Consider the following 19,665-nt stretch of genomic DNA (forward strand, 5'->3'; position numbering starts at 1 on the left):
GCTAGTCTAAAGTCCTTATCTGAGAGGTTGATTAGTTGGTTGGTCATTATCTGGTCCTCAGAATTGTCCTCTTCATTCTCTATGTCTGATGCTGGCCTGCGTTGTTTCCCCATTGTCACACTTGTATTGTGGGTTTTTCTACGTGTTGTGGTGGTATTCATTGTCTCTATGATGCAGGCAGCACACTCCTCTGGCTCCTCCCTTTCTGGATGGGCTGACTTGCCTCTAAGGGAGGGGAGTCCTCCGTGGATGAAGCCTCACACTGGGTCAAATCTTAGGCTCGAGCATGCAACAGAGAAGACAGTCCGGAGAGAAATGTTTGCTTCTGTGATATAGCTCCGCTGGAGCCTCTTTTTGCCCCACACGCAAGAGTTTCACGCAAGAGGACAGTAGACAGACATAGACAGGTCACACTCACAGTTTTTCACAGTTGGGCCCCACTGGGCCGGTGTACTTTCGTGGATTTTCCCCGCCTGGTGTCAGACACAGGGAGCCGGCTTTTGCAAAGCTTAACCGGTTTTCATGCTCTGTAGTCCCTCCCTGAAAATGGCGTCTGGGCGAGCGAGGTTTCTGGAACCTCTTTTTGCCCCACTCGCAAGAGTTTCACGCAAGAGGACAGTAGACAGACATAGACAGGTCACACTCACAGTTTTTCACAGTTGGGCCCCACTGGGCTGGTGTACTTTCGCGGATTTTCCCCGCCTGGTGTCACACACAGGGAGCTGGTTTTTGCAAAGCTTTGCCGGTCCTATAAATTTTCTATCCTGCAAAAAACAAAAAGAAAACTTTCACTTTGTCTAAACCTTTGCATTTAAGAAATGATTAAAAGTACTTACCTTCACATTTTCTTATTATATACATAATTAATGCAATGATAGTCTAGTTTACATTTTAACAAATGAAGAAGTACCTTCAAATTAAAATTTCTAGCTACATTATTAGACATCAAAATAATTTCACAAATAAAAGTTTTCTTTCTATTTCTTTTGTTTTTCTGGTTCACACTGAATGGTGCTCAGAAATCGCTCCTGGCAAGCTTGGGAGGATCATATAGGATGCCAGGTTTTGATCCTGGATCAGCTTGTGCAAGACCCTACCCGTTGTGCTATTGCTCTGGCCCCCTAAAAAGTTTTTTCTAAGATTAAAAATATACCGTAATTTTTTCAAAAATGTAGAGTCCTAATTTCTAAGGGGGAAAATGACAAAAGAGTACAAAATTTAAAAAAAAAGAACTATTTTTATAGAGGCCAAAGGAAATGCAAAGCTTTTATGAATAAAAGGACAATGGATTTTTCTTGAACAGTTGTGATCACTGCAACTGCACAAACCAAGTAATAGGAAGGTGAAATTTAATTAAAAGCTAGCTGAGAAATATAGCAACTCCTTATGAAGTATTTATGCTATTGTACTTTATAAAAAGAAAAGTCTTTCCCTAAGATATGTTTTATAAAGGTGCATTTAGGTCATTGAACATTGGAACCCTGCAAGAGTTGCCTGAAGTGAATAAACCAGCTTTTCTTCTAGAACCTGAGAAATATTTTAGGAATGAACCAGAAATGAAGTGTTCCCAAATTCCAGAACTTCCATCACTTTCTCAAAGTAAGTCCTTAGTTTTTATATATTTTCATCACCTGTCCTCACAAAGCACAATGATGTGAAAGTAGAAATGCATAAAAATAACAAGTGTGAAGGGTTGCTGTGAAAAGAATGTATTTTGACGGTTAAGATTTATAGTTCAGCTGATCTGTGCTCTCAGCAAGGACAGTTGACAGGCTCAACTTCATCAAGAGAATAGTTCAATTTAGTGTTACTTTCCTGAAGTCAGAATGAGTTGAATAAATATTATAAGCTTGTCATGGAGAAGCCTTTCCCTCAATCTGAATGTTCAAAACAGTTACCAAAGAAAGGACATCATGAGATTGTTTTAGAAGAAAGTCTCTAACAATCAATCTTGGATTTTTGATGTGAAAAACTATAAATAGAAGCTACTTAAAGTGTATTGTTTTAGAGACTCCCAGCTGCAGTGGTAGGCAGAAATGATGACAGAGAACAAGGCAGTTTGTAAATAAATAATCTCTTGAAATTTAGAAGTACAATGTTCAGAAGAATGCTGTAGTTTGCAGTCTTTTGTAGGCGTTAGAATTTCAAAGAAACTAAAGAATATTTCTGTTCTAATGTCCTCTTCACAAAAGGAGGACTGTTCATAGTCAGCATTACTAATGCTTACTGCAGTACTCAACAAGCAAATAGACCTGACAGAAGAACTTAAAATATTTAATGAAATTAATCATTTTTTAAGTGGGAAAAGCCCAGAAAATTTGAATTACACTAGAATGATCCACAGATCTATAATTCCCACTTTCTAAAGCCCTTGAAATGGAGATTCAATATTATACTTGAAAATAAATAACCCTTTCATTAGGGAGGCATATGTCTACTCAAAAAACTTAAACCTCTAATCTTTGCTAAATTTCCCATGAAAATGGAGAGTTGGTAAAATTATTATTTAAATTCTACTTATAAGTAATGAATAGGTGTTCTACCTCATCACCATTGTTTCCATTGAATTATTGTTTGCTCTGTTTTTTTTGGTTAGTTTTTTCTCATTAAGTACATCATATTTATTTATTTCTAATGCAGACAATTTATTATATCCATTTGCTTTTTAAATTAATTAAAAACTAATTTTAATTAATTTAAAAGTTTAAAATTACTTTAAAATTATTCTTTAATTTCAGACTTTATCTCTAAATAATTGTTAGTGCATCTGGTATTATCTTCATTCTTTAACTTATTGCTTTCACCAGGATGATTAAACTACAAGAATAAATATGGGGAGTACTTATCTTGCTCCCCTGAATCACTGATGCAAACGATTCTTAGGAACAAATAGTAAGAAAATATTCAGAAAGTCAGAACAAAGTAAACAAATAGTGGAGACATCCAGTCATCTGTTCACAGGAGGGAATTCAAGATGAGTTGATAAGTAATAATGAGGAAAAAAGTGATAGGTGAAGGGATTATGTATTCCATGTTTTATTCTGGAGAGATGGAAATATTTAAGTCTGGTAAGGAAATAGATGCAGAAGCAAAGAATGGTGTTTTATAGAGGCCAGAAATAAGTGTTGAAAACTGCTGGTCCACATGAAGATTTATAGAAGCTTGTATAGTGAGGCCAGATTTTATATATATATATATATATATATATATATATATATATATATATATATATATATATATAATGAATATTAACATCTAAAAATGTGAGAGGTTTCAGATATGCTTTGCACACATAATGCCCTAGATTTGATTAATAGCAATTTGTTTCTCCCATGTACTACAGAGTGTAGTCTTTAAACCACAAAGAGCAATTAAGTTGATATTAGGTTCAGTACCTGTTCTATCCTGAACATTTGGATTTGTAATTCAGACAGTTAGAAAAAATGGATTCCTGAAGGAAAGCTGACAATCCAACTTCCATTGCATGATCTAATTCTACTGACATTGTATAGAGAAAAAAAATTAAAGCTGACAATATACCCCCTACCCTACAACACATGCTCACATGTGTGGTTACATAACATGTAGTTACATAAGCATGGCTGACTCATCCCCTGCCAGAAGCTAGGCCTGGTAGAAAGATAGGTCTAATGAGAATAGCATAAGGGTATCCATATGCTTTACATCAGATAAGAAAAAAGGTGGTGGCTTCTCTGTCAAACGAACAGCATATGATATACAATGCATAAAGTGCTATGGGAAATGATCGCTTCACATCCCACCAATCTTCCTTCCTCAAAACTGAATTGTGCATAGCTCTCTGTGTGTCTGTCTGATGTCTGTTTCTCTCTCTCTCTCCCTCTCTCTCTCTCTCTCTCTCCCTCTCTCTCTCTCTCTCTCTCTCTCTCTCACACACACACACACACACACCTAACAATACTAAAATGAAAATTTTCTTGGCCATCTGACCTACCCTGATCTATGTTTCTAAATAACCAGCAATCCATGTCTCATCTCTGGTCCTCTAAATGTTTTCTTCGCCTTAGTAACCGTGATGCCCTAGCCCTCAGAGAAGTATGTTTATGGCATTACAAATGGTGATGATAAGGAAGCTACAGTTTCAAGTACCTGCTCTAGAAGAAGAAGGATGAATTTTATGGCTAGAGAGGTTAAATGGTTCACTGAATATCTAGGCCCTAGGGCAACTGTTCTCATCTGGGGGTATGAGCACAAACAGGTGAAAACTCACATGAATGGGACAAGCAAGACCAGAAGGAAAATCAGTTGGAAGGAGGCCATAGTTTTAAAAAATTGAGAAACACTTTGAAAATCTTGGCATTTATTCCACCAGAAAATAGGAGTATGAAATATTTTAAACATTCTAAATCATTCCATTTTATCTCCTTTTTTTATATAGTTATTATAATTTATTCATTTTATAGTTTTTTTATATATTATTTTATTTTAGAAGTCAACAGTACTTTTTTCTGTGCTCTCTATTCCTCCTGTGGTACTAGATTTTTCATTCACAATTATTTTCCTTAAATCAAACAAATTATTTAATATTTCTTATAAAATGGGCTGACTGTTGAATAATTTCTCCAGGTAGGATGTATTTGAAAAACGTGCTTATTTTATTTTGTCTTCGGAATGATTTAGGAGGATGGATAATTTTACAGGTTTAAAATTATAGGTGATAGGTTTTATTTTTTTTCCAACTTTTTACATGTCTCATTGTTTCCTTTTTTATAGCTCCTATTTAATATTGAGCATCTAATGTTTATTTATTTCCTAATAATATCTGAGTAATGCAGGGCTAGCCTGCCTTCTATGTCTGTCCTTCTTATGAGAAAACTTGAGCTGTGTGTAGCAACACATTTTCCAAACATGGGCTTCGGTCTTTTTTTTGGCTTGCGTGCCACTGCTCTGTTTCTGATCTTCCTCACCAGGGCCTTTTTCTGATCAGAGTATACTGCTCTCAGTGTCATTCTACATAGACAGAAGCATTCAGACATTTCTCTTCATCCTCCTTCCAGCCAATAGATTGAGAATCTCCTCTTTGCCCCCAATATTATAGTCTTTCTGACCTCTGAGGTTTAAGGGATCAGTATCATCTTTAATTATGCAGTTTTCCAGAGCATTTATTTTTGTAAACTATTTATTGGTAAGGAAGCATGGAGCTTTATTACAATCTTGTTGCATCCCCCACTATACTTTTAATCGTATGTCACCTATTTTTATATTTTAAGCCCTTTCAGTCGATCAGTTCCATAATTGCATTTGACTAATAATTCTAGTTCTCAGTTGAAATTACTCATGCTTCTGCAATTTTTTCAAATTTTTTATTTCCTTTAATGTATTTGCCATCAACATTTCCAGTATCTGCTTTATTCTTGGTTCTGCTTTCATGTCATTTTTCTCTTTTTAGTCACATTTTCTTTCATTTTGTTAGTCATAGTAATTATGTTTTAATAAAATAGTATACATGTATTTTACATGCAAATTTTCTTAGAATATTCAAGACTAATGACCTTAATGCAACTAGGAATCAAATTTGTTCTTTGCTGTGCTACATATTTTGTTAGAAATTATATTTTTTCTGATTTTAATGTCCACTTTTGACTCATTAGAATATGCCTCTTAAGTATTTTATAATAAAGAACATATTACTATTTCTTTCTATGTCTCATCTATCAGCCCCCAAAAAGAATGTTTTATGGAAAATACTGCCCATAGTTTTGGAACTTGTCTAGATTATATTATAACACACCAATCCAAATAGCCATCAAAAGTTCTTTTTTGGGGCCGGGCGGTGGCGCTAAAGGTAAGGTGCCTGCCTTGCCTGTGCTAGCCTTGGAAGAACTGCGGTTCCATCCCTTGGCATCCCAAATGGTCCCCCAAGCCAGGAGGGACTTCTGAGTGCATAGCCAGAAGTAACCCCTGAGCGTCACAGGGTGTGGCCCAAAAACCAAAAAAAAAAAGTTCTTTTTTATTTACTTTTTCTTAGCATTTTTCATTACATAGCTACTTAAATGTTTGTATGTAGTATTTTTTTTGGTTTCTGGGTCACACCCAGCAGCATTCAGGGGTTACTCCTGGCTCTATGCTCAGAAATTGCTCCTGGCAGGCTCAGGGGACCATATGGGATACCAAGATTCGAACCACCGTCCTTCTGTATGCAAGGCAAAATGTGCTACCTCCATGCTATCTTTCTGCCTTGTTTTCCCTCTTATTTTATTATTTTATGTAGTATTTTCTTACTTAGCAATGCTAGAGAATAATAAATGCCTTTAGAAAAACATTTGACAATATCAGCTCATTTATCTTTGAAATATTATTTTTTTAAAATTTTTATTGTGACTGAAGTGCATTACACAGAATTATTTACAGTACATAGTGACAATGAATGAAGGGCATTCCCAGCACCAATGTTGTCCTCCCTCCACTCCTGTTCCCAGCATGTCTCCCATATCTCCCTCCTTTACCACCCCCCCCCCCATAATACTAGTGTAACTGGACTCCTCTTTACAGCTTGTTGTAGATTGGGTATCTATTCTGTCATTGACTTTGGGCTTGGTGTTCCAGTCTGGTCATTTTTTATTTTCACTACATGTTCATATGACTGGTCCTGGTATCATCATTTCCCTACTCAATTTAGGAGGCTGAATGATTCAAGTTATGCTATTCTGTTGGAGATAAAAAGGTTAAAGAAAAGAGAAGAAAAATTTGGTACCAACTACTAAAAAAAAAATCACCAAATAATATGCACAAGAGTGAAAAAGAAAAAAAAAAGTGGAAAAGAAAAGGAAAGGAAAATTATATCAAAAACAAAAACAAAAAAAAAACAAAACAAGAAAAAGGAATGCTGGAGTGGCAGGGTTTCATCATCACTTTCATGGCCCCTTGATGAATAAAATAATAATTCGTAATTTATTTATTCTGTTTTTCAGAGTTGTTATCTTTTAATTTCCATTAAATCCTATCCAGAAACCAAGTTCTCATTATAATGTTTAAAAACTCAAGTTGATTCCAAGATATTTGTTTGTGTGGCACTAATGTGAATGGGGTTGTTTTTTTAATGTCCATTTCTTCTCTATCATTAATTGGTGTATAAAAGGCCATTGATTTTTGTGTGTTAATTTTGTAGTCTTCCACATTGTTATAAGAATTTATTGTTTCTAGAAGTTTTTTGGAGAGTCTTTAAGGTTTTCTAAGTAGAGTATCATGTAATCTGTAAATAGTGAGAGCTTGACTTCTTTATTTTCTCTATGGAATCCCTTGATATCTTTTTCTTGCCTAATCGCTATAGCAAGTACTGCTACTATTTGGAAGAGTAGTGTTGAGAGCGGACAGCCTTGTTTGTACCAGAATTTAGAGGGAATTTTCTTGTTTTTCTCCATTGAGGATAATATTTGCCATTGGTTTGTGGTAGATGGCCTTACCTATATTGAGAAAGGTTCCTTTCATTCCCATCTTGCTGAGTATTTTATCAAGAATGGGTGTTGGAACTTATCAAATGCTTTCTCTACATCTATTGATATGACCATGTGATTTTTATTTTTCTTGTTGTTGATGTTGTGTATTATATTGATAAACTTATAGATAATAAACCATCCTTGAATTCCTGGGATGAAACCTCCTTGATCTTAGTGAATGATCTTCTTGATGAGGCATTGGATCTATTTACAAGGATTTTGCTGATGATCTTTGCATCTGTGTTCATCAGGGATATTGGTCTGTATTTTCTTTTTTAGCAGCATCTCTGTCTGGTTTTGGTATCAAGGTGATGTTGGCTTCATAAAAGCTATTTAAAAGTGTACCCATTTTTCCACTTTCATAAAGATGTGGAGGACCTATACAAAGAAAACTATAAAACACTGCTTCAAGAAATAAGAGGAAACACTAGGAAATGATGGACTGGCAGAATTAACATAATTAAAATGGCAATACTCCCCAAAGTATTGTACAGATTTAAAGCAATTCCTCTAAATATACCCATGACATTCTTTAAAGAAGTGGATCAAACACTTCTGAAATTCATTGGGAACAATAAATACCCTCGAATAGCTAAAGCACTCCTTAGGAAAAGAAATATGAGAAATATTACTTTCTCCAACTTTAAACTGTATTACAAAGCAATAGTTATCAAAACAGCATGATATTGGAATAAAGAGAGACTCTCAGATCAGTGGAATAGGTTTGAGTACTCAGAGAATGTTCCCCAGACATACAATCACCTAATTTTTGATAAAAGAGCACAAAATCCTAAATGGAGCAAGGAAAAGCATCTTCAACAGGAGGTGTTGGCACAACTTCTTAGCCACTTTAAAAAAAAGGGAACTCAGATCCCCAGCTAACACCATGTACCAAGGTCAAATCCAAATGGATTAAAGACAGGTGTCTAAAACTCACAGCCCTTACATTTTGTGGCCTGCGGCCAGCTTTCAAATCAAATATCACAGTATTCATGATTATTCACTTACCAAATAATTGCAATAAAAATTACATTAGTAAGAAAAAAATAGCATTAAACATTCGCATACCCCGAGCAGTTCTGTTCGGGGTATGCAAATGTTTAACACGATTTTTTTCTTACTAATGCGATTTTTATTACGAATATTCAGTAAGCAAATAATCACGAATACTTTGCACCTAGCACAGACATCATTTCCGCTGCTACTGTCCACTGTCCCTGGCATTATCAGAGGCCTAAGGGAGAGAAGGGAGAGAAGTTTATTACAGAATTAGATTTTGTCATACCTTCATCATGACTTTATCAAAGCCTGCAGTGAAGAGAAAGATTGATGATGAGCACAGACAATTTCAGGAAAAATGGGAGACACAGTATTTCTTTGTTAAGCACAGGGGCATCCCCACATGTCTTATTTGCTCAGAGGAAGTTGCAGTGCACAAGAAATACAACTTGAAACATCATTATTCAACTAAACATGCTGAGGAATGTGCAAAATATCAAGGAATTGAGAGAGCCAAGCGAGTTGCCAGTCTTAAAGCATGTCTAATGAGACAACAAGATTTCTTCAAGAAAGAAACCAAAGAGAATGTTGCAGCAGTCGAAGCTAGTTACATGGTTAGTGAGATGATTCCTAAGGCAGGGAAATCATTCACAGAAGAAGAGTTTGTTAAAAAAAAATGCTTGTTACAGGCTGCAAGTATTATCTGTCTGGAAAAGAAAGGTCAGTTTAGCAAAATCGTCCTTTCTGCCAACACTGGCAGAGCGCATTTCTGACATGTCAAGTGACATTTATCATCGACTGTGTGAGAAAGCCAAATGTTTTGATGCATACTCAGTTGCTCTTGACAAGGGCACAGATATAACAGACACTGCACAGCTCAAAATTTATGTCCGTGGTGTTGATTGCAATTTTGAATTGACAGAGGAGCTGCTCACAATAATTCCAATGCATGGTCAGACCACCGTTAATGAGATATTTTGGCATCTGTGTGATGCCATTGAGAATGCAGGTTTGCCATGGAAGAGGTTTGTTGGAATAATAACTGATGGAGTGCCATGGATGACAGGAAGGAAAAAAGGACTGGTGGCACTTGTTCAAAAAAAAAAAAACTTGAAGAGGAGGGTGTAGAGAAGGCCATTGCTCTTCACTGCATTATCCATCAGCAGGCCCTTTGCAGTAAATGCCTGCCATGTGATAATGTGATGTCTGTTGTTGTGAAATGCATCAACCAAATCAGATCCAGGGGCTTAAAGCATAGGAGGTTCCATGCTTTTTTAGAGGAAATGGAGTCAGAATATGGAGATGTGCTCTATTTCACCGAGGTGCATTGGCTCAGCAGGGGAAATGTCCTAAAAAGATTTTTTGAGTTGAGGGAAGAAGTGAAATCCTTCATGGAGAAGGATGATAATGCTGTTTCTGAGCTGAGTGGTCACAAATGGCTCATGGACTTAGCTTTTCTTGTTGACATCACACATAAGTTGAATGTATTAAACAAGATGTTACAAGGCCCAGGGCAGCTTATCGGTGCTTCCTATGACAACATGAGAGCATTCTCCACAAAACTTGTGTTATGGAAATCCCAGCTCTCTCTCAGGCAAACCTTTGCCATTTCCCAGCATGCAAGGAACTTGTGGATGCAGGCATACCATTCAGTGGTGATAAATATGTTGATGCTAGTTTGTAATCATTGGGATTAATCATTGCTACATATATTAGTATGCTTCAACCTTTGTACATATTTGAACCAGTCCCTGTTCTGCAGCTTACAACTGGGGCTATAAACCAGTAGGTTTCAATTTTTCTATACCTAAAAAGACCCTATAGTCAGTAGTTGAAGAATAATGATATAGTCAATGTTCATTATAACATTCTAAAAAATATAGAAAGAAACTGTGGTACATATACATAATGGAATATTATGCAGCTGTCAGGAGAGATGAAGTCATGAAATTTTCCTATACATGGATGTATATGGAATCTATTATACTGAGTGAAATAAGTCAGAGGGAGAGAGATATTCACAGAAATGTCTCCCTCATCTATGAGTTTAAAGAAAAATAAAAGACATTTTTGCAACTATCCTCAGAGACAAAGAGAGGAGGGCTGGAAGGTCCAGCTCACGACATGAAAACCACAAAGAATGGTGAGTGCAGTTAGATAAATAACTACACTGAGAACTATCATAACAATGTGATTGAATGTCAAAGTACATGTGGGGTGGGTTGGGGAGGAGGGAGATTGGGGCATTGGTGGTTGGAATGTTGCACTAGTGAAGGGGATATTCTTTACATGACTGAAGCTGAACTACAATCATATTTTTAATCAAGATATTTAAATAAAGATATTAATATAAAAAAGAAATGTTTAAAACATCAAAGTTACATAAGAGATTTGCTTCTTTAAACACTCCCAGGAAATGATGTAGTGGACAAATCATAGAAGACTAGATTGAAAAAGTATACTGTAATATGCAGAACTGCTTATAGTCAGATAACCATTTTGTCTGCTATTTAAAGTCTTTTACTAGTCATTTTTGTTGGAACTATATGTTATATAAACTATTAGGATTCAATTTTATTATTACATATTATAGCTGATACCTACCTCAGAATTGTGTGTGTATTAATTTATTATACTTACTAGCAAATACACTATATCCATAAATGCTATTTTTGATTAACTCAATGAGAAAGGGAATCCAGGAAAAATATTTTGAGAAATGTGAAGAAGACAGAACTCAAAGTGTTTGTACTTCTGATTTTCGTAGACATATATTAACATTCAAGTGTGATGCACTTGAATAACTATAAGGGTGAGAAGTGGGGAGCAGAAGGCATGCTGAGTGATGAAATATAAAAGAACATGCTTTACAATTAGCTTTTAGGATGTGTTGAAATTATGGAGTCTGGGGCCAAGAACTGTTAACACATTTACAAGAAAATATAGCTGAAGGAAATATAGAGTGGTAACTAAGGATCAACTACAGTAAATGAGGGATATGTCAAAATTTTAAAAAATAATTATCTATTTTTATTTTATATGTAATATATGGCCACTAAAATTAGCTAGTGGATAAAGAATAATCTAAGAAATATAGGAGTAGTATATACAAAGTACAATAGAATTTACTGAGGATAACCTATAAAGATACCCACACAACATAGAACTGAATCCCAGACCTTACTAGAAAGGATATGTTCATGTCTCAGTGGATAACAAGGTTGCCAGGCTTTTACAGTTTGATTTAGTTGGGCACCTACCCAGATAAATGCTAGAGAAAGTTATTCACTGGTGGTTAGAACACTGAGAATTCACTGAAAAGTCTTCTGAACAGTTCTGGGGTGGACTTCTTTTTTACAAGAAGGAGTCATACTGTAAGGTGTTGGTCTTGCTTTCATTTAAAAGGGGTCATTCTCAAGTAAGATTGTAAAAACAGGTGAAATTCTGATAAAAGGTCACATATAAAGGTGCTGGAATCTGTGTTCAATGATACCACTGAAGAAACTTGGGGATGTAGACTTCATGAGACAGCCAATCACATTCTGAAGATGCTTCCCTGCAAGAGCCTTGTGAAGGAGCACTGTAGGAAGAGATTCCTCCTCCAGAATCTCCTGTCCCACTTCAGAGTCTTCTAAGGACAAGAGCTCAATGGAAGACCATTTAACCAAAAGGGACATGCAAGGGCTCATTCCCATTATAACATAGCAGGCTGGCAAGAAGTGATTTGATGACAGCATCTGGCATGACAGCATCTTGTAGGACTCTTCATGTTTTTTACTTTTTTCCCAGTCTCTAACATTAGTTTGTAATCATTGGGATTAATCATTGCTACATATATTAGTTTTCTTCAACCTTTGTACATGTCTGAAACAGTCCCTGTTCTGCAGCTTACAACTGGGGCTATAAACCAGTAGATTTCAACTTTTCTATACCTAAAAAGACCCTATAGTCAGTAGTTGAAGAATAATGATATGGTCAATATTCATTATAACATTTTAAAAAAATATAGAAAGAATAAACCACAGAAGATTCAAAGAAATAAAGTTAAAAGGTAAAAAAAGGTGTGTCTAGCTTTTGACAGAAATTCAAATAAAACAGAAATTCTACCACTAGTCATATGTGTACATATATGTTGTAATATTTGTACATATTCTGTAACATTGTGACGGAGAAGATCATTTACTATATGCTTTAATTGCACCTCTGATATGGATTCCACATTAGCTATTACCCACATAGCTGTGAATGTTAAATAAAAGAACACTTTTCAAGCCCTGATGATAGCTCTGATATAATAAGAAATGATACTGAGCTGGAGAGATAGATAGTACAGGGATTAGTAAAAGATGTTTGTGTTGCATATATCTCATTTGGCTTGATCCCTATAACTCTATATGGTCCCACGACTGATTCTTGAGTGTAGAGTAAGGAATAAATCTTAGGCACAGCCAGGCATGAAGAAAAAAAAGCAAATTTAATATGTTTTCTTTATTAATATTATCATCCATTATATAAATATGTTCATGATATCAGTTCTGTGATATAGAAATTCCCTAAATATATTTTCTACTCAAATAGTATATGGCATGGGTATAAAGAATTTGAAAAACTTATCTGAGTTTACACATAGCTAATAAAAGGAGGTGCCTGAATAAATTATTTTCATGTAGTTTAGGTGTTGATGTTATGTTTTTAGGTTTACCCTACATTGTTTAAACAGAGTTCAAATAATATACGGTGGTTATTCATATGCTGTTTTCAATATCCAGTCATCTTGCTATATTATTACCTATTTTATTGTTTTTATTTGATATTTCAGAGGGAAACTGCTGAATTAAAGTTAATTATTATAGAAGTTTAAAAATCCAATGATCAATATTTTGCCATTTATGTTTTAATTAGAGGACCCTTTAGATCTTTAAAATGTATTTAATACCATCCTTTCAATCTTTATGATTATATGATTAGATGTGGAAGATTATTTGGCAATTGGATGGTAAGAGACATTTTTCCAGATTTACTTTCAATGTCAAACTATTACTTTGGAACTCAGGACAGTTTCAAACACATCATAATCCCCAGGTTCTTTTTAGTCTTACCCACTGGGTTTTTAATGTCCTTTTGTATTTCCTTTTTTTTTCCCTTTTAAGTTGAAACATCTTTCATGCTCTCTTTAGCTTCTAAGTTGATCCCTTGGGTTCTCAAACAGCTAAAAACCATTACTTTGATATGCTGTATTTTTTTAAAGTAGAAGTTACTTAGAAGTGGCTTTGGGTCAGGCTTTGCCAATAAATTCCCAAAACCTCTTTACATTGCCTATGTGAAATATGTAAGACTCCCACTGCATTAATGATACCTCGGGTGAATTGTTTTGGGGTTGTTTTTGTTAAAGACAAAATGCATGGAAAAATTAAAAGAATTATATTATTTAAACTATTTAAACAGGGATAAACTCATTAATAACTTTTCAAAGACATTGGTGCTAGGGAATATGCACTGGTGAAGTTATTGTACACTGTATGACTGTAACTCAATCATGAACAACTTTGTGAAAAAATATTATGAACAACCTTGTAACCAAGGTGTTTAAAAAAACATAAAAAAATAAAAATCATTTTCACAGAAAAGTCAGGGTACTGAGCTAATATGGAGGCCCCTAAAAATTACTTATGAGTCTTATCATTAGCAATTTATTTCAGATTAGTATAATACTGGGGGAAAAAAGAAGCTTGAGGTATTTATTCTAACACCCAAGCAAGAACTTTAAGGTATTTAGGATACATATATAACTAAATATATTTTATTTTGTATGACTAATATCCAACAGATGCTGTGTTAAAACACAAGAACCTTTATAAACCATTGATTCTCTCAATGATATCATTTCACCCTCAATTTTTTTTCGTGGTTCACTGAACTTAACATTAAGTTCATAAGGTTAAGTAGAGCAGAGTCAGCTGTGTTATGTAATGAAACTTACTACATAGTTTGTTTATATGATTATGGGACTGGGTAACTCCAAAAAAGGTAGGGATGAATCAGCCTGGGAAAAGCTTGGGTAAAGTGAGCACAGGCAGAAGCTTTTTATCCATCATTGGAATTCTTCCAGCTTTTAGGGAAGCTTCAACTCTTTTTTTCAGGTCTCTAACTGATTAAGACAGACTGTCCCAGAAAATTCAGGATAATCTCCTTTATTTAAAGTTTATTGATTAGGGACTTGACTCATAACTTCAAATTACTCTCAGAGAAAAACCCAGATTAGTGTTTGATTAAATAACTTGGCCTAGTCAAATTAATACATTAAGAAAGCAAATAATCACAGCATTCAATTATATTCTAAAAATCAATAAACGGTTACTGGAGATGATCTGTGGCAATCAGATAATCTGTTGCAACCTCACTCCTGTCACCATATGAAAACATGATGACATTAAGCATAGCTTATATTGACACTCTGGATTAGGAGACATATTGATTACTATAAACCACTTAGAAGGTATTAGTTTCATGACATAATTTTGCTGCACCAAGGAGAGTGATGATAGTCCAGTTTATAGACCTAATTACATCACTAGTAATTTCTCGAGAGTTTGAGTCTTCTACTTAAACAGATGCCAGGTGCAAAGAAATGTTTATTGGTAAGCATTTTAGATTCTTTTCCAAAATGTGAATGTCATATGAATAGGATGTATGTCTAAAAAGTTCCAGTAATTCCTCAAGATTTATTATTTTTATTCAAAATAAATTGCCACTTCTGTGAATAATCTTGGATTTGTAATTATTTTTGCTATTTTTAGTGCTCTCCCAAATTGTACATTTTAGATGCCCATGTAAGGCTCCACCCCTGCAAATTAACTTTCCCCTGAATTTTGAAGAAAAAAAAAGTTATCTCCAAAAGTGTGTCTTATTCAAGATCTTGATGTTAGTTTTTGGTGTTACTGTCCTGAAACCCAGCCAATTCTAATAAAAATTCATCATTTAGATGAAAGAATAGACTGTTCTCTGTAAAACAGCTGGGGTTTATTTCAGAAGTAACATTCTAATTCCATTGTGCATGTCAGGCGAGCTCTTAAGTATTCAAAATGCCTTATGATTCTAAAGTACCAATCTGCAAAGCCAGCTACCGAGGCTTCAAAATCTGCATTTTTTAGTATTGCTAGTTTAGGCAAATTGAAATATTTTTCTTATAGTTTCAATTCTAAGAAGTTTCATTTTAGTTTTGTTTCTAAGGAATTATTCTTTTTTTTTTTTATAAAAGACTATTAAACCAAGTTATCTATTAGGAAATATAAAAAATATTTAGCTAGATATTTCCCTACTTTCCATTATACTCAGTGTCTAGTTTACACTATTACCTAAGTATAAAAGCTCCTATTGTGACTTTATGTTATCCTTGAAGGGATTTTATATGAATGTGTTGTTTCAAATTTAATTATTTATTTATTTTTAAAACAAAGAGAAATTTACTTAATGCTCTGGCTGTGTTTTGTTTAATTTATTTATTTTTTATATTTTGTTTGGTTTTGCCATAACATCCAGCAGCAATGCTCAGAGGTTATCCTGGCTTTGCACTCAGGAATCACTCATGCAGGATCCAGAGACATAGTACAGCAGTAGGGCATTTGCCTTGCATACAGCCAATTCAAGATGGATGGTGGTTCGAATCCCAGCATCCCATAAGGCTCCCCATGCCAGGAGCGATTTCTAAGTGCAGAGCCAGGAGTAACTTCTGAGTGCCAATGAGTTTGACCCAAAAATACAAAAAATAAAATAAAAAAAAATCACTCATGCAGTACACAGGGATTCATATAATTTTCTGGGGAACAGTGTGAATTTAAGTGTTTATAACTTACAATGAAAGACTATTTTTTAACATAAATGTGATTATTTTGCTTATTTTTATATTTACAAGGGCCACACGAACTGGTAGTAGGGAAGGGAGCTCAACGTCTTTCTGGGAGATGTATAACCTTGTGATGATATGGTAGATAAGTATGTTTGGCTTTATGATTTTGGGAGCCAGCAAACGAATACCTGGTAGTACAAGGTGTAGGAATATGAAGTGTCAGGGACTGACAAGCATGTGCTAAGCTTTCCATTTGAGGTACACTGAATTCCCCATGTATGTGGTCCTTTATTTGATTTTATTTCACTTAACTATCTTAAAAGTTTTTTCCAGTCATTAATGAAAGAGCTTTTATTTTAAATTTATTCACATCTTTTATGCACCCAAAAATAGAAATAAAAGATAAAACAATTGCATCCCAGGTTGAATGAACCATTCAATTTTAATGAAAGTCTTTTCTGTCGAACTTTCTAAGATTCTGCTTCTGCTGGCCTTCTTATAATCTCTATAATTAAACATCATTTTCTGAGAAACTTCTAATAAATTTGGATTTGGCTGCCTATCTTCATATCTATGCACTCTCAGGTTATATCTATTTTGGGATTTTGATAAAAGTAGTATTTGATTGCAAGATTTATCTCCCCTAATTTTTCTGGCTGTTCTTGTATAGTATCCAAAAAAGAAAAGGGAAAGATATTGACTTACAAAATCATGTTTATATAAGAAATTGTATGTGAAAGTTTAATATAAATATATAAATATGTCTTTATACTTCATATGTCAATGCTTACATGGTAATTTTTATCTTCTTTTTTCTTTCTCCATATATATATATATTTTTTTTTTATTATTTTTTTTTGTGGTTTTGGGGTCACACCCGGCAGTGCTCAGGGGTTATTCCTGACTCCAGGCTCTTTCATTGCTCCTGGCAAGCACGGGGGACCACATGGGATGCTGGGATTTGAACTGATGACCTCCTGCATGAAAGGCAAATGCCTTATCTCCATGCTACCTATCTATATTTTTTACCTTGACATTTAAAATATTTACTAAGAGTGGAAGGTATACAATAATTAGACTTCATGAATAGTATTCTCTGGATCCCACTTCAATTCTCAGCAGCACCATATGGTTCTCTGAGCATTGTGAATTCCAGTACTCTAGGGTCCCAAAAATCATGGAGTAGCCCGAGTCTGCTTGGTCCTGCAGGGTCTAAGCAATATCAAATTCAAACAATATCAAATTCTTGTACTAAATAAACAACTTGGCAGATTACAAGCAGGGCCTGAGGACATCCTGAGTACTGTTTGGGAGGCTACCATTACCCCAAATGTTTTTTAGTCTAAATTTAATTTAGTATGTTTCACTCTCCTTGAAATATTCTTTTAAACCACACTGAATAATCCAAATACACCTCAATAACGACTGTTTTTTTATATTTACATTCATTTTTTTCTGGCTAGTTTAAAACTCTTCTTCATTTTTCTAGGCTTTATTATTATATTGAGTCTGAATCTGACTTCAAAAATTATTACATTGTTTTTTTTTTTAGTCATGCCTAGTGGTGTTCAGGACTTAAACTCCTGGCTCTGTTTTCATGTATCACTCTGAGTTATCTTGGTGGACATATGAGGTTCTGGGTATTAAACCCTCATCAGCTGCATGCAGAGCAGTGACATACCTGCTGCAGAATCTCTATAGCCTACAATTAACATTTTCAAAGACTTTTATTTTAGTGTGTATCTATGACCTATATGCTTAACCTCATTTTGTGTTTCTCAAAGTATTTAAAATTTATATCCTATTTTACATAATATTTTTGGTCATTTGGGCATTGCTTCTCTTTCTACCAGTTAGAATAAATCAGAAACCTAATCATTTTTGCTTTCCATTTATGCCTGAACACAGAACACTCTGCATAATATAATCCAAAAAACAATTGTTGAAATGATGCAATTATGTAAAAGGCCAAAATTATTTTCTTGAATTCATGACATAATTTCCTCCTACTTTTCACTGATGTACAATATAACTACTCATGGGGATAATTGGTTCTTTAATTTTTTTTTTTGTCTGAAGTCACAGATCCCTGCAGATCAAAATATCTTATAAGGATGTGTTTGCAGATGTACTTGTTTAGTCATGCAGATAGTCAAACTGTGTTTTGATTTTTTAATTGTCTTATTTTGGTACAGAATAATTTGTTCTTATATTTCTATGAGTCCTTGATAACTGTTAAGGAGATTAAAAAACAAAAACTGAAATACAAGCTTTTTTCATTTAGGCTTCTTTAGTTGATTATTAAATGGTAGAATCTATCATGATTTAAATACATTTACAGAACATTTCTTTTAAATTTAACTTTAGATTTAAACTGAAGAAAAAGAAATTGCAGAAACTTAAGACAAAAAAATCACTGAATACTTTTTTGGTTTTAAAATGTATATAATATGTATTTTTTTATAAAGTGAAATGATAATTTCTTCCCATTATGTCATTCAATTGGGCCTCTTATCTAGTCTACTTTTCATGTCATTTCTTTATAATTTTGTAGCTTTGAAAGCTGTATTTGTTGAAAAAAACCTGCTTCCCAGAGAAATTCTTGATCTTGAACGAAGAACCAAGCAATTATGCCAAGAGACAAGTAGAGAAGTGAAGATAAAAAGAAATAAGAGGAAATTATAGTTGAAAGAAAACCAAATGTTTCATTGTCACATAAAGTATGTAGTTAAAACAGAAAAGGAATCAAGAATTCAGTCCTTTTACTTTATATTTGGAAATATGTTTTGAGACTTGATTTTCAGGCTGCTTATTTTCATTATCTTTCTTTTTTTCTGTATTCTTCATTAAAGAAAAATTACACTAAAGAGTGGGCAGTAAAAATCAGTTTGTCTATTTTTTTCATAGAATTTATAATTCTAGATTAACCTAGTTTCATCTGTATGCTTCCATTGAAACACATTTTTGGCCAATTATAATAGTAAGTCTGCATTCAATTAAAATATGCAGAAGAATTACTCTGTAAACAAATAATATATGTATAATACATTTATTACCACTCATTTATTTTCTGTGTTTAAAATTAATCTTGATAGCGGAATTAAACTTTGTTAATAGTAACTGTTCCTATTCCTATTCCTGTTGACTTATGTCCCTTCTATCAAAGCTTATGAAATTATTGCAGGTGCTTTGCTCCCATATATTGTTACAACACAGTTTAAAATTAAGTGACTTAACACTAACAGATAAAAACCTCAAAAAATAAATCAAAGTGATTGTGGCTATATAAAGCACTCATTCCATGTGGTCATAAAAGAAATATTTATTTATGAAAGTTCGTAGCCA

The 19,665-nt window shown here is 34.1% G+C and overlaps 1 protein-coding gene across 1 annotated transcript in view; it reads left to right on the top strand.

Moving 5' to 3' along the window:
* Positions 1 to 19,005, top strand: part of WDR49 (WD repeat domain 49) — a 178,993-nt gene extending 159,988 nt beyond the window's left edge. The window contains exons 18-19 of the mRNA XM_049775575.1: positions 1,453 to 1,599; positions 18,875 to 19,005. Coding sequence (XP_049631532.1) covers positions 1,453 to 1,599; positions 18,875 to 19,005 — 278 coding nt within the window. The remainder of the gene's footprint in view (positions 1 to 1,452; positions 1,600 to 18,874) is intronic.
* The last annotated feature ends 660 nt before the right edge of the window (positions 19,006 to 19,665 follow it).

The sequence above is a fragment of the Suncus etruscus genome, chromosome 6 (genome assembly GCF_024139225.1).
Source record: "Suncus etruscus isolate mSunEtr1 chromosome 6, mSunEtr1.pri.cur, whole genome shotgun sequence".
In the NCBI taxonomy this organism is placed as follows: domain Eukaryota; kingdom Metazoa; phylum Chordata; class Mammalia; order Eulipotyphla; family Soricidae; genus Suncus; species Suncus etruscus.